This window comes from Lathamus discolor, chromosome 2 (assembly GCF_037157495.1).
Source record: "Lathamus discolor isolate bLatDis1 chromosome 2, bLatDis1.hap1, whole genome shotgun sequence".
Lineage (NCBI taxonomy): Eukaryota > Metazoa > Chordata > Aves > Psittaciformes > Psittacidae > Lathamus > Lathamus discolor.
In genome coordinates, this window is record NC_088885.1 from 139,503,600 (window position 1) to 139,519,853 (window position 16,254).

At 45.5% G+C, this 16,254-nt stretch overlaps 1 protein-coding gene across 10 annotated transcripts in view; it reads right to left on the reverse strand.

The window, feature by feature from the left end:
* UBR5 (ubiquitin protein ligase E3 component n-recognin 5) overlaps nucleotides 1–5,427 on the reverse strand; it is an 85,769-nt gene extending 80,342 nt beyond the window's left edge. For 6 of the 10 annotated variants that reach the window (XM_065668731.1, XM_065668732.1, XM_065668729.1 and 3 more), the window contains exon 1: nucleotides 5,090–5,426. In XM_065668731.1, the coding sequence (XP_065524803.1) occupies nucleotides 5,090–5,151 (62 nt within the window). In that variant the 5' untranslated portion in view covers nucleotides 5,152–5,426. Of the gene's footprint in view, nucleotides 1–5,089 lie in introns of all 10 variants that reach the window. The other 4 variants (XM_065668723.1, XM_065668724.1, XM_065668725.1 and 1 more) reach the window with 1 other exon arrangement.
* Nucleotides 5,428–16,254: the final 10,827 nt, after the last annotated feature.

The window sequence follows — 16,254 nt, forward strand, 5'->3', positions numbered from 1 at the left end:
TTCAAAAAAGTGTTTCTAACTAAGAGTGTGATGATAATAATAATGCCATGATAGCAGGGGGCTGGAACTAGATGATCTTAAGGTCCTTTCCAACCCTTTCTATGATTCTATGACAGTCATGCCATTCCCTCACTCTCTTCTAAAAGAAGTCAATTTAAATTTTGCTATGCTTTCAAGAAATAAATCATAAAAACAAAGTCAACATTTCTGCATTACTGAAGTCTCATCAAGCAACTGTAAGCCGCAAAATTAAAGTACTCCATCAGCAATGGTTCTCCTGTAATTAAATCATCTATTCCTGTCCCAGGCAGGCTAACTTCACTTTTGCTAAAGTAGATTAGGAAACGGTTTAAAGTGCACCAAAATAAAATCACTGGAGCTAAAAAAAGTACTGTATTATCTGCTCACAACTTGTGGGTTTTCTATTTAAGAACAATTCAGTCAATTCCTTCTTTCCCCCAACTTCCTGTCCACAAAGAGGACAGGTATTCTCCCAGTGTGCCTATGACAGCAGAAGGGGGAGTTTAGGGCTAAACAAACACTTGCTTATCAGGAGCCATCTCTCCCTCTCCATGTATGGCTCCCACAAACATGTGGGGCCAGGACATCAGTTCCACATCACCACTAGCTCCCTGAACAGAATCACACCACACCCTACACCAGCTCCTTCCAGCAACATCTGCTTGGGATTTTTAATACATTTGCTCATCAGTGAACGCAAAGCAGGGCAGGAGGTGTTAAGAAAATCTGCCAGAGCAGCAGCACACATATCCACTGATCACTTCCCTATTACCTTGAAATGATGTTTCCATATACATAAACTACATGATACACAGGCACAGGCTCAAAGGGTATGTTCTTGCTAGGTATTTTTTCCATGGAAATTGATTATCAGAGGGTGTAAACAATGCAGGCAAGGTAAAGTACACTTTCAGTTCAGGCATGGCCTAAAGTAAGTAATATCTGAATAATAGAGAAAGGCATTGAATATATTATCAAGAAAAAACAAACTCACACAAGAGTGAGATAATGCCTTCTTCCCGCAAAGCTGACTGTCCACAAATACTCACTGTAGCTTCAAATGATCTTTTCTCAATCACATTATTTGTTTCAAAGAACTTAACGCAAGAAAACTTACTAGTTGCCACTTCTTAACACTCCAATTCAGAATACTCTCTATTTAACCAAATTCATTACATCTCATCTTCAAGAGAAGAGAAAAAAAAACATATTAACATTGCATCAATGACCACTTCAAAAACAACACCTTACCCTATGCTAGGACTTAAATGACTTAGCTGACTAGAATTTTCTTAGTGTAAAGCAAAAGCAAAGGCAAAGCCTTGAGACAAATCCTGTCCCTGAAGGTTAGTTCATGTACAGTGAAAGACTCCTCATTCTGCAAAGTAGCAAGTTAAACTGCTCCTGTGAGGTTTCATAACAGCCAGGAAAAGGTACCTGTCTCAGTTACACCCACTTCCTAACCCAACAGAAAATTAAGAAATACACTAAGAAGAATTTACCAAGATTGACTTATCTATGAAACTCTGGCAAACTTCTTTCCCAAAGCACACCAACCCTGAAACATACATGGAACCACAAAATATATCTAACACCCACTGCAACTGAAACTATGCATCACTTTTTCAAAGATTAAAGCCATTAATTATTTACAACCCCAATACTTTATGGAGTTGTTTCTCAAACTGCAAGTCCTACGCAATTTTTCCCCAGTTAGATTTCTCATACCCAGTTTGCAGAGAACGAATTGCTTGGGGGGAAATTCCAAGTTCCCTATCTTCCTAAATAAACTTACCAGAACAAGTTTAACTACCTCAGTTCATCCTAAACAGAAGTTTAGCCTACTATCCATTTAAAAAAATGAGTCCTAATAGAACTGCAAAACTAAATATAACCCTATTGTCTATGAGATTTCTTAGAACCATAGAATCATAGAATAGTTAGGGTTGGAAAGGACCTCAAGATCATCTAGTTCCAACCCCCCTGCCATGGTCAGGGACACCTCACACTAAAGTTTCTTCAGTGCAACTACCTTCCAGACATCTGAGTGAATACAACGAACAAGCCTACACTGCTTCAACTTATTTGAGAGAGGTCTAATACCTACCATCAAGGTACAATACTAGCTATTGTTTCCAAAAGCACTAGTTTAGAAGTACTTTCAGATGATGAGTAGGCATGCTTGGGAGTCTTCCTAATTATTTGTGGTACTACAGTTACTTTTCCCTTCTTTTTCCAGGTGTTTTACCGTTCTCCACATTGCTGCATGAATAAGAGGGACAACAAATTACACAGAAAAATATAATAAAAACTGTAAAACACAATGACACAAACTAGACCAAACTGAAAAAAAAAAAAAAAAAGAAAATAAAAGAAAACCAACCCTACTTCCTCACATTTTGGAGGCTAAATGCAGAGCAATACTTCAGGAGAAGGATGCTTTCCAAACACACTTCACCCCTTCATACATCTCTGCTGATGATTAAGCATAATGCTTCCAATATTTTATTATAAAAATTCAAAACTGCCATGTATCCTGAACACACAGGCACTGCAGCGTTAAATCCCTTGTGGTTTAAAATCTGATTATTCCTTAGATGTAGAACACAAATCCATTACTGAAAAAACACAATTCATCATGTTCAATATACACCACAAGTGAAAGCATACAATGCAGAATTACGGTCCCAAAATCACATTCTGAGAAACAATTATCATTCAGGATGCAGACAGAAAAAACCTCACTTGGGCTACTGACCAGTCGCTGCAGCACAGACTCAAAAAAGTCTATAAAGCATGAGAGAGAAGAAAAATCATGGAGACACGAGATGTTCCAAGATCCTTAGTTCTATGAGCACATATATGAGAATGTATTAAGCTATCTAGATCCTGATCTATATTGACAGAACAGTAATAAGCAGCAATGCTACTGATAAAACTGAACTGGCATTTCCAACACGTGTGTGCCTGAACCTTACTAATGAATCATTCTGATTTCACTGCATTGCAAGTTCTGATACACAGCTACCGCACTTCTACTGAAATTATGAAGTGGAAATTCATGACTTGCAGCTCAGATCAAGGAGCCACTTGATTTTTCAAAATCAGTCCCTACTTAATAGCACTTCTGCAGCTTTCTCCATATATTAATTACCACATATTATGAAGCTTCCTGTATCAAATAGAAGTTGTGAGAGCTGCTGCTGTGGTAAGAAGGAAAAAAAATAAAAAAGAAAAGGAAGCATTATGAAGACTGAAGGGGCATCATATTTAACATCAATAAGTCAATAAAACAGGTGACATTAAAGAAAAAACAGATGAGCTCTCTCACTCTGTGTAAAGTGTGATAATTACATGTTAAATGTTTTCTAAAGGCCTACCAACGTTCAAACAAGATTTTAAAAAATGGAAAGAAAAAAAAAAGAAAAAAAAGAAAACCCACTGGGGTCTTTTCAAGTTCAAAGTCCAGCTCTTGCCCTAAATCAAAACAGCCCAAAGAGGCGGAAAAATTCCTAGTACAGCATCACCTCTCAGTTTGTCACGCTAAAGGAAGATGATGCATGTCAAATTTGAATGTATTACTGTGGAGAAAGCCAATCAACCCCTTAGGAATGGGTAGGCCTCCTAGGAAGCAGGATCCTGTAAAACGTATTATTAGGTTAAGAAAAAAAAAATACACTCCACACTAACACACTTCAGGGTTTGGACCTATTTTATCACTAGAAGCTTCTCTTCCCTGTTTAAGGACATGGATGATAGATGTAGCTCAGCAGAGATTTTATCTTTACAATAACCTATTTTCCTCATCATAAGCCCTCAAACCTCAGATGTGTTTTAATAGGGGCATCTCAGCAAAGACCAGTCTAGGAAAAGTGACCTAACTACAAACAAGAGTGAAATGAGGTGGGCCCTGACCTACCATGAAACCTGGCAAGATCAAAACCAAAAGAATATAACCAAGAGCCCATACTTTAAGGTTTATAAATATTTAAAAACTATTTATAAAAATTAAATAACATTTTTCTACAGTGCAAAAAAGAGTATGTTTCTATCCAGTGATGATTAAAGATCCCTATTTATTCACATAAATTTATAAAAATTTAAAGATGAGCAGTCACACTTCTTAAGGATTTCTACATAAAAGAATACAAGAAAAATGTAAAAGCTTTAACACATACCAGTAGTAACTGCTACCCAAGAAATATTTGACAGCCACACAGAATGCTGTCAAATACACATCAAGCAGCAAAGAAAATTGGTGCACGGATTTATTTTCTCCCAAACATTCAAGTTTCTCCCCAGACTGCAATTTCTGTCCCCCAATCCAACACAGAAGTTAGCTGCACAGTTTCCAAGCAGGCTGTGCTTCTGTTCTAGCTGTCATTCCCACCTCAGTCAAGGCACACACAGCCAGTAATCTGGAGACTGGGCTTATTTTAAAAGAGGTACGTGTGAGAGGGAACGCACAGAACACTGGGGGGACCTGCGCCTGTAACATCCCCAGCGTACGTCTCCTTTATCCTCGCTGCCATCACTCGCTCACACACACCGCGATCCCCCCATCTGCATTGTCTGCCTTGCTCCATCTCTGATTAATATGGACACAGCCACTCTCGCTCCTTCCTCATCGTGCTGGGCCAGGCATCCTCTGAAGCCCACTTCCCCAGGCAGACTCCGAGATCCCCCAGCAGGCCGGATCACCGCCGAAGCCGCCAAGGGGCGGCAGGCCCTCGGCGAAGGTCACGGCCTCCCACCCCCGCGCCCTCCAGGGGCAAAGTTTACGGCGGCGGCCGCCCGGAGAGACCGGGTGCGTACGGCGCGGCCCGCTCCGCTCCTACGAGAGGAAAGCGCCGGGGCCCTGCGGCGCGGCTGTAGGACGGCAGCAGGTCGGTGGGGAAGGGAGGTGCCGGAGCGTCCCCCGCGGTCGGCGCTGCCCGCTCCCCCGAGGTGCCCCCGCCACGCCGCGCTCCGGCCGGCCGCCACCGGCCCCTCCCCTCACCCACAGGGGGCCGAGCCCCGCCAGGCCGGCCCCTCCCCTCCTTTCCCCGCCGCACGGCCTGCCCCTCACCGGTCATTGAGCTGGTCCTCGGTGCCCGGCAGCGGGTGCACCACGAAGTGGATCGAGGTCATGTTCCGCGCCGCCGCTGCCCACCCCCCCCGGCGGAGGGAGGCGGGCGGGCGGGGGCCGGGCACACAATGGGGGCGGGGGGGTGGCGGGGGAGGGGGCGCTCTGCCTCCGTCCCTCCCCTGGGGCCCCTTGTGGCCGCTGGCGGAGTCCCGGGGCTCACCCGCCGCCGTGCGAAGCGCGAGGAGGAAGGAGCCCGCCGCAACGGCGCCGGGAGGAGGCTCAGCCCGCACCCCGCTCACACACGCGCCGCCATCTTGGCTCCAGCGGGCGCTTCTCCCTCCTTCCCCTCCCTCCCTCCGTGCGCCGCGACGGGGAGGGCGGGGCGGCAGCGCGCGGCCACCGTGCAAGCCTCGCGCTGACTGGCGCGCACGCCACCGCGCTGCGCCCCCTCACTAAGCGCGCCGCGGATTGGCTGGGGAGGCCCGGCGGAGCGCGGTGACGTCATGCGCGAGCGGCGTAAAATGACCACGTGCCCTGAAGAACAGCTCCCCAGCGGGGGGGGGGGCGGCGCGCGGGCGGTGCCCCGAGCCGCCGGGCGGGGCTTCCCCTCCTCCCGCACGCGCACCCGCGGCGGGGCGGACGCTGAGGCGCTGGTGCGCGCACCGCGGGCAGCGCGCCCCGGCCCGGGGGCCCGGGCTGGTCTCGGCGTTCCGTGAGCGGCGCCGGCTGCGGCTCGCTGGCTCCTGTTGTGGCCGGCCCCTCGGCCTGTCGGAATGGCTCCGGGGTGGAAGTGGAGCGGGTGCGTGAGGCCGTCCCGGAAATCTCCGGTGCGGGGTTGCGGCTGGGCTTCCCCCTCCGGGAGTACGGGCAGCCGCACAGGTGGTTCAGACCCACTGCCTTTGGTCGGCTGCGTGCCAGAGTCGGCCGCTCGATTTGCAACTCTTAGTTGGCGAGGAAGGCAGGCAGTCCTGCCTCAGCAGCCACCCTTCTCCCGGGACACTGGTGGTGTATCAGGATGAAAAGTTACCTCTCAAGCCGAAGAAGTACTCAGTGCTGCTCTTGCTGTGCACGCTCCCTTCGGACAGGGTTTAATTGGCATTCTTAAAGAGCATACTTTACAAATGGAGCTGTTCTTAGCAAATTAACATCTCAATTTGCTGAAAGTTGAGTAACAAAGTCAATGAAAAGCCATTTGTTTCTATAGAAACTAACACTTCGTCTAGGATTGTACCAAGATTTGGGTTTTAAAGATGCTTTTTACTGGAATTTGCAGCTTTTGCAGACTGCTTTCGTGTAATCGGAAATGTAGAAAACCAGCTTGGAATTTTATAGCATGTGAAGAATGCTGGTAGTCATATGATAATGGTACAAAAAAAATCTAGAACTTAGTTCAGCAAGTTGTAATCCATTTCTAAGCCTGTGTAACAAACCCTGGAAACCTTCTGTCTGTTCCTTCACTATCAAACCTAAGGAATTCTGCAGCTTCCCATCTTCCATTCCCCTTTCTTCCCTAGCTCCTTCTCCAATACAGCCCAAAGGCGCTAGTCCAAGAGTCGGCTCATGTAGCTGCTTACCCCACAAAGATCTGGAGAGTTGTGAAGTTTTTCTCAGTACAACTCTCTTCAACATGAGGGAACACGGTAAAGAGAAAAAATACTCAGCTGATGTGTTCCAAGTTTCTTGTTCTCAGACACTGTTCCCCCTATGTTCTGTTCTCAAGTGTCAGTGATATTCAAATGGATTCAAAATACGAATAAGTAATTTAGCTTTTCCTAGAAGGAAGATCCTAACAGGTTTCTGGAAGTGCACAAGGCATGGAATGGGACTCATTCTGTTCAGTCACAAACCAGTGCAGCAGCTGTGCTCTGAAAAATAAGTACATCCGTGAGGTGCCTTTTTTCTCCTGTTAGGCCGGAATTCTGCATTCGATTATACCAAAGTTTGTAAGTTTTGTCCTGCTTTTTCTTTTTAGCATCGGTCGTAATGCTTTTCTTGAAAACATTTTTGTTGGTTTTTGCAGTGATTGATTCTTCTAAGCTGGCTTGACTTCAGTCATTTTATCAGAAGCACTTGCTTGTTTCGATACTCACCTGAAAGACCTTGCATCTTAATTTGGTTAAAAAAAATGAATGTTTGTGTTTGATGGCCGTTCCTCTTTTCCACTGAACTTGGGAAGATGTGCCACATGAACTTCTGCCATAGGTCTGGTTGCACCCTTGGGAATGCTTTGGAAAATACTGGATATGGTTCAGGAGCTTCAGACATCTATGTTTGTTCTTGGTATCGAGATGTACTTGCCCAAAGCATTTGCATTTCCAAATAACATGACCTGTTCAGTGGTGTTATCTTAGGGGCTGGGTACAAGGAAGAGATTTCCATTACTCTTTTCATTCCACCTTTCACAAGGGTTATGGAAACATACTAGGTAAAAGACAGGAAAGCCCAAAGGGGGCACACCTCTGTTAAGAGCTCAGCAGTCAGCTGATGATATTTCCAAGTAACCCTTTTCTGTAGCTTTAGTTACATTGTGACTGAACCCCAGTTTTAGCCACTGCCTATGGCTGTGCCAATACAAACAGTTGTCATAAGCAAAAATGAAAGAAAAATTAAAATTGACTCCACTGGAACTTGGAGCCAGAATAAACTTGAGTAGTGCAAATGTCAGCTTTTGTTCACACTGAGAGCTTCTACTGCTCTTTAAGATGGCAACTTATCCTAAGCGTGGATGAGAGGACACCAACACAAATGTTCAGCTGGCGATGTTGTTATTCCGACAGGAGGTTGTAGCAGGGTGGTAGTTCCAGCAGCTTTCAAGAGCACCCACACTGCACTAGCAGGCTGCAAGGCTGTGTCTGACTTTCCAGCACCAGTAAGTGGTAACGCACTGAATGCCTCTCTTGTCCACTGATGCATTTCTTAGAAGATAATCACATAGGTAACACAGTGTGATGGTCCTTTAATTATCTGAAATTGCTCCATATAGAATTCCTTTCTGATACTAGAACTGCTCATTCTTGCAACTTCTGGGTTTTAAGAACTTCCAAATAAAAGACTTTTCCCAAGTGCTCTGGATTGTTGGAGTCTGTTGGGTGGCAACATCCAGCACTGAAATAGTATTTAAAAATTCATATTTGCCAAGTCATGAAAAAAACCAAGAACAGAATGCAATTTTCTTTCTTTACAAGATGTGTCTTTAAGAGAGGACTTCTGTCCTGGCTTAAGAGCTTTAGTTCCCTGTGTTGCACAACTCCTCAGTGTGCAGATGGTGCTATTTTCAGGCCTACTGATAAAGCAGCAGCTTCCTTATGAAGGTGCAGCTATAAATACATCAACACCCAACCAGCAGAACAAGTTCCTTGCTGGTATACTTGACTGTGCGAGAGTTTTTGCCAGCTTGAAAACACCATAGAAAATAACTCCTGTGGGATCATTGCTGTCCTGTCTGAGATAGATTGAATTTTGATGAGAGTCAGCATTTCCTGAAGTTATCAGGCTGGTAGAAGCAGATGGGTTGGAAGGGACTTCTGGAGGTCGTCATATCCAGCTTCGTGTTCCACACATGCCCAGTTAAAGCAGATCAGGAACGTTCCCATCAGAAATGGCTTGTGAATAATGTGCACCTGTGCAGACCTACTCCTGACCACTCACTAAACCCACCAGACAGCTGCAGGCCTGGTGCTTCGCACAGAAGTCTGTTAGTCCAACAGGGAGGAGATGTGCTGGAGATGTGAGGATTAGGGTAGGAGGACTGCAAGGGACTTTGCTCTGTAAACAGCCCAAGCAGATGCTGGTGGGTACACCACAGGCAGCGGTGCCTGAGGCTGGTGGGGTATGCTGAAGTCAGGGATGAGGCCCTGAGCAGAGGCAAAGGCTTCGGGCGGCTGAAGAGAGCTTTCCTGGCTGTTAACTCCAGATGTCAACAGAGATGACATCAGGCTGGCAGCATAAGATTGTGTTTTGTTGTGGAATAAATGAGGCCAGCATTCCTGGAAATGTCAACAAGAATGCTGTGCAGAAAACTGCAGCTTCTCTATGATTCCCATGGAACTTCCCTATAGCAAGCAACAAACTGCACTGCAAAGAGAGAAATTTTGTTTCCAGCGCCTTGTGCAGCAAACTGAATCAAAGCAGGTTCCTCACTGTCTCTTGCTCTCCCTCTATTTAGGTAGGGCATAAGACTCAATTGTTTGGGGCTTTAAAACCATGTCCTGTGTTTTGCAACACAAGTACCTGCACAGTTTGCAAGTTAACACTAGATATTGGACAATTCCATCTGAGGAGGACTGCTCTGCCTTCCATTTGCTTTCTGCTGTCCTGAGTTATGTTTTATCATGCTCAGGTCCCACGTTGTTATAGCCTGATTTTGTTTTATATGTTGCCTGTTTATGATAGCTGAAACTTCATCTTGATGCCAGGTATGAAGTTTTTATTATCTCTTATTTTCTAACTTGTACCTGGCTGTCAAGTGAATAGGTTGTTGTAATAGAAAAATCATTTGTCTTGTGTACAAAATGGTGCTGATCTTCAAGATGTGTTGTTTGAGGCCATGAAAAAGCAGGTAGCTTAGTGAAGTTCAGAACTGATGAAAACTTGTTTCCCATGGATTTTTTCTTACAGTGGGTTCTTTGGTGTCTGATGGTGCGCACATTTTCTCTCTACCCTGTGGTTCTCCAGTGGCTAGAAGAGGTCGAGCTCTGCTGCAGTCTTCCCCTTAGCTGCAGTACTGCTCGGTTCTCCTGCCCCCTCTCTGATGCTTGGGTCAGTTAACAGATACCCCTGAGACCAGAACCTCATGTCAAAATTTGTCCAAAAATAGACTCAGATGGTTGGAAGTTAATATGGTGAGCTAGACACTTTGACACAGAGCCTGCTGATACAACGCTTGCTGCTACACATGAACTGAAATCTATCTGTTTAAACTCAGGCAATACTGCAAGTACCTGATCTCCTTTCCCCTTTCTTGTCTGAGCTGCTCAAATTTCCTCTCCCCTGCTTTGCAGTGAAGGACTCCTGGGCTAGAAATTAGGATTCTGCATCTGTTTCTGCTTTCTTCAGTATACAGGATACATACTTGATTCTGTTTAGGGGAGTTGGCACAGTATACTTGTGATCGAGGTGAGATCTCTGCCAAGTACTCAGTGGAGTTTGTAGATCCACCGGTATCTGGCAGACTGAGATTTTGTTTTGGCTGATGCTTCACTGAACATTGCTCCTCACCCTTGTTGTAGCCCCTAGCTAGCATCCTTCTCTTCCAGCTCCCGCTGAGACACTTCTAAACACCTCTTCCTCTGACTAAGCATCCTGGACATCTCTTCTTGCCGAGGCCCAACCACAAAGTTTGTGTTATGCCTCACGTATGTGTGGACCAGACCTGTCTGCTGACAAATGCAGCTGAGCACGAGGAGATGTTCCTAGGCACTGTGCAGGAACTGAATGTCCTAGAAACCGAGGCTATGGGCAGCCACCTTGTGCAACCGTCCCTGAAGGCAGTGTGGGCAGAGCTTGCATGCAGAGTGTAAGTGGTGGGCGTATCTGTGAAGCTTTGAGTCCACTCTGTCACCTGGGCAGGTGTTCCTGTGCAGGCAGCTGAAAAGCAGAGTTGTGCCCATTTTCACGAGAACAGCTTCCTGTAAACTCCTGGTAAAGTTTGAAATAATTCTTTGAACTTCAGCATCCTAGAAGGCGGGTGTGAGGCCCTAGCAGGTTGTCTGGGCTTCCCGTGGAATTGCTTTCTCCTTCCCTGTGGAATTGCCTTCTCTGGCTCATCTGCCTGCAGACTGCCAAGGGAGTCTGGATTATTAACTGGGACAAGAAAAAGGTTTTTCTTTCTCTGTTAGTTCCATTTGATGGGTTAGTTACTCTTGTCTTAACCATATTTACCTTCCAAAGTGGCAGTTTGGGAAAAAAATGCTGCCAGTATGAATTGTGAGGGTGAGCTGCATTCACAGCAATAGTTCTGTATGGCCTTGATTCATGTACTACCTTCTGAAATCATTGCAGAATAAACTTGTTTCTGACAGGGAAAAGAGTAGAGACTTTCCAAGGCAAAAGCAAGTGAATTATTCCATGGACACCAATGCGACCAGGATTTACATTCCTATGGAGTAACTTACTTTTTAGCCACTGTTCCTCTGCCATTCAATAGCCTCCTGTCATGAACAGCTATTTATAATATAGAAATAAATAGTAGGTAGTTCTTGCATTTGGTTTTAATTCCACTTGAAAAATTATTAGAATTAAAAAAAAAAAAATTCAAGAGGAGTCAAATGTAGCAGAAGTCAGTGGTTGCTGAGTGCCCAAGCACTCAGGAGACGAGTTTCTAGCCCAAACAGCTGTTTTGAACAGTACCACAGGTACACAGAGAGAAGACTGAGCTGCTTGTGAAACAGCTCTGAAGCAGCCTCTGTTTACAGCTGGCATTTTAATCAAACCAGAGGCTGTTTCATTTGCAAAGTAATAAAGCATTCAGGAGAAATGTGCCCAGTGCAGAGTGTACACAGGGGCTGCAAATTCACCATTCCTTCTGAAATAGCTCTTCCACTTTTCAGCAGCAGCAGGCTCCCATCACAGTTGTGCTGACATGGTATCAAGCACAGCTTTCCAGGGGTGAAAACATTCTCATCTCTTGGACCACACCGTTCCCTATAAATGATGGGCTTTGCATTCAGGAAAGATCTCAGCATTCTGCTAAAAGTCTTGTGAGCTTTCTTCTGCTTTGCTTTTCTCTCCTTAAGTCACTAAGGACATTGACATGAAACAGGATGGCTGTTTTAACTGTTCCTGCATGTCCCTGTAGCTGGGAACATAATTGCAGTGGGTCATCACGGCCAGTCTCAGAAGTGATTAAATGTCAAAAAAAATAGATGTTGGCTTCATGTAAGGAGAGGGAGCACTAACATACGGGACTCCCATGATAGAAAGTTTTAGGAGTTTTATGGTGATGGAGCTTAAGTGCTATAAAAGAGAAAAGAAGGGTGCAGTGGGGGCAGTGTTCAGTGGGAGATGCAGTAGATGGAGACCTGTGCTGAGAACTGCTTCAGTAGTTAAAAATTAGCTTCAGTGAAACTAAGGGAGGAAAGAAAATGCAAGCAGTTTGAAAGGTTTTTCTCCATTGCAGTGTAGGAGGAAAGGGACACAGGTAACTGATGAATGAACATTTTATTGTGAGTAACAGCAACTGCAACACTTTTCTGTTGTATATCCCTGCATATGTGCTGATGCATGTATTTATAGAGATAGGTAGTAGTTAACATAGAACTGCAGGCAGATTTGCAAATACAGAATTACCTGCTGCTGACTGAATATACAGGTAGTTTCACTTGCAATGATTGTTGCCTGCTGCTATAAGCCAAGGTGAACTGGGACGTTTGTAAATTCATCAGGCTTTAATTATTTGGGCTAAAATGTTTAATACTGCATATCTGCCTTTGTCTAATTTCTAGCAGGAATGTCAAATAAAAGGCTTAGCTATGGCAAAAGGCAAAGGTAGAAAAAGAGGCCCTAAATCATCTTTGAAACATTTTGTTGAAAACTGTAATGCCATTGGAGTCTGAAGGAGGGCAGTTTCCTGCAATATTATTACTTCTGGCAGTGTTCAAGGCCAGGTTGGACGAAGCCTTGGGTGGGATGGTTTAGTGTGAGGTGTCCCTGCCCATGGTTGGGGGGGTTGGAACTGGATGATCTTGAGGTCCTTTCCAACCCTAACTATTCTATGATTCTATTCTATGATTCTAACTTCAGAGTTCACCTGAATTTGTGTGATGAGCACTGGGTGAAAGAAAAACTGAACTAAACATGCCAGGTAGGAACTTGTTAGCGTTTGACAGATCTGTTCACTCAGGGTTACGTACCTTCTCCTTTTCCCCATACAGCCTGTACTAACTACCTAGACTCAGCTAGATTTGCCTAAAGCTTTCCCAGACGTGGTGCCTTCCAGCTGGCAGGGGAGGAGGCCTTGAGCCCTCCTGCCCCTTGGCTGCTCCTCTGGGCAGAGCGCCCACGGGCACACTGCCGGGGTGAGCCAGCATCGAGTGGGAAGTGTCTTCTGGTGTTGCTTAGCTTTTGGGAATGGAAAGTCCAGAGCACAGTGCATTGTTTGGGATGTCTGATTTAGAAATGCTGTAAATTTTTAATGCAGAAATTGCAGGGGTTTGCCTGAGGAATGTACAAGTTATAGTATATAAGGCAGTGGGGTAGGAGTTCAGATAGGCTTCAGTCATAATAACAAATGACTTTATGATTAAATGTATATCTTATCCTATTTGGCTTCCTGTTTCCTAGGATTTATTCTGCTGCTCTGATAAACTATGATTTAAAATGCACTGAAGCGTCAGTTCAGTCTAATAGCCCCTTCTACACTGAAACACATCCCTGCATTATTAGACACTGTGCTTCCCATCTATCTCCCAAAATGAGGAAGAGAAGAGCTGAGAGGTATGGGACTCAGCCAGCAAAGACTGACACACGGGCTGCCAACTGAACATCGAGTAGGAATCAGATCTAGACAGGTCCCTGAATTTAGGTGTTAGTTACAGCAGTCAGTGGAATGGGAGTGTGATTCAGCTGACCATCCTCTGGTGAGCTGAGCCTCTCGTGGCAGTGGGAGTTGGGACACAGCTCATACCGGTGTGTCACACCTCTGCATACACATCCACAGCCTGGAGGTAAGCCCATCCCCAATAAGGATGAAGTGCTGATGACAGACTTCAGTCTCCAGCTGCTGGCATTGTTTCTCCAGTTTAATGAGGGGTGGGCTGGAGCTGTAGAGCCCCGATGATGGTCTGACCTTTGTGTGGGGTGCGTGAGCACATTAAACATTATTTAGGGTAGTCAGAATGGCACCAGGAAAGAGCACCCAAGCCCCTACAGTGAAGAAATGACAGCGCTCTGTTAAAATTATTTTTACAACCTCAACTGACAAGTTCAGACAAAGACTGAGCCGAGCCTGCTCAGTACGTGCAGCGTTCGGATCTACCACGTAGTTCTGAAGCTGTGGTTTAGATTTTATTTTCGAGACAAAAGAGTAATTTAGAATTATGCAAATGAGCTTCCAAACGCAGGCATTATGCAGATTTGTGGAGGCAGGAGCAGTGAGCAGCGTTAACCCTTGGTTAACGCTCCTCACTGCGGAGGGAGCGCAGCCACAGCAGCTCCGTGACAATTCCCTTCAGCCCTCACACTCTTTAATAACCACACTCTTGTGGCAGGGCCTGAGGTGTGAGGCTAACCCTGTACACAAACACATTGCCAGCTGGGTTTGGCTTGATGGAGGAGGTGTGCTTGCTGCAATGTTCACCTTGCCATCCTGCCTGACACAAGCTGTACCCAAATCCAGCCTGGGCATCTCAGAGCAGACAAGCACTGCATCTGCCATCCGCTCCTTCATACAGATTGTTTCCAGAGTATTTGAAGTGACTGTCATGGGAGAAATATTACATTGCTTTTCAAATGTCAGCAGTGCAGTAACACTTTAAAAACAATTGACACTGTCAGCTAGAAATCCTCATCACCCGCTGGGCTGGCTGGTGTACACAAGATGTAGTTGCAGCCTTGACTTTCTGGAGAGGAATGATGTTAAAAAAGCTCCATGTAGTGCTAATTTGTGGGTTTGATAGGTCATTATCCCACCCAGCTGTAAAGGTGGTAGGGATGACTCTCAGCCAGGAAGAGATGGGTTCTGATAGAAATCCAAGGCCAGATCTGCTCTGGAAGTTTGTCCTGATCTCATGACCAACGCCAACAGCTGACTTAGCTGCATCAGTGCAAACACTAGTGGTGAGCAGGAAATCCAAAGGTTTACAGCAGTGAAGTATGGCAAATGGCAGCAGCTGGCAAATCCCCAAAACACAGAAAGGTATAAGTGCAGCTAATGTCTCATGGAGGTGCCAGATGTTCGGTTAAAATAGTCGTGGTGGCAGCCAAGCCTGAAGAGAAAGGGAGAGTTTGCGTAGGGTAGTTTTGGAAGGACTGGGTTTGTGCCTCAGCTGTGACCAGTGGCATGCCCGTGAATATGGGGCTTGTTCGGTGTCAGGCAGGGACAGATCCTGCTGAGGGCAGAAAGGAATCTGGCTGCAGCATGGGAAGACTTGACTCCACATTTCCTCTCGCACTTCAGTTGCTTGTGGCTCTCTGAGAGAGCTCACAGAGCAGCGCAGGTGCCAAGGAAAACACCGAGGCACTTGGCATTCACTTTCCAGTTGCTAAATAGGAAGGGGGGAGTAAGACTTTCCCCTCTACTGTCTTTTAAGAAATACGTATTTGTGTGGTGAATTACTTCAGTTAACAAATCTCAGTGCTGCTGTAGGAGATGGAGGTAATTTGGGTTTATCTCCTGCGTCCCCTACACCCAAACTCTCACAAGTTTGCTCTGCTCACCAAATTGCTCCCTCCCTTCCTTTCTAGCTGAGGGTGTCATTTCAAGCTGACTGTCTGAGCCAGTACCAAATACTGAATAAATGCCTCAACATATTCAAACCTGGATGCTGTCAGGGAATTTACAGACTTAAAACCTATGGCCAATTTTAAACTGGATACACATGCATGTATCCAGCATGTATCCAGCATATCCAGCACAGTTTGACTACTTTGGTTTTGCTGGGGTTTAAGAGCATTTCTGGCTCAAAAAAGTGATGTCTCTCATGTATTTGGAAAGAGTTGTCCAAAGCACATGACCAGCATCTGTTGGTTTCAGATACGCCAGAGGAGCTCGCAAGAATGTAATAGATGCAGAGATCAGAGAAAACATTGCTCTGTGTATTTTTATTTCCAACATGGGCTTGGAGTTTTCCTGTTGCTCAGCAATGTGAGTGATGGGCTGGTGATCTGGTTAGTGAAAGAAAACAAGCAACAAGCCCACCTACATTGGTTCAGGGTTTTGTTAGTTCTGGAGGGAACAGCTGGAAAGGATATAAATCAGACGCTGCTGCTGTACTGTGCTTGCCTTGCCAGCTTAAAAGAACTAAACTAGTTTAAATAGGCAGAACTACTGTTTTATGTCAGCCCACATCTCAAAACAAATGTGAGCACAAAGCCTGTGGAAGGAAGTCGCTAGGAAACCTCTGCAGTGTGCTGGAGAAGTTGTGCAGCACAGGCACCTGTATGAGAGTTGGCACTGCCTGCCAGCCTGCTATCTCCCCAAAACTGCAGTGCAGGGCTGTAGTCCACAC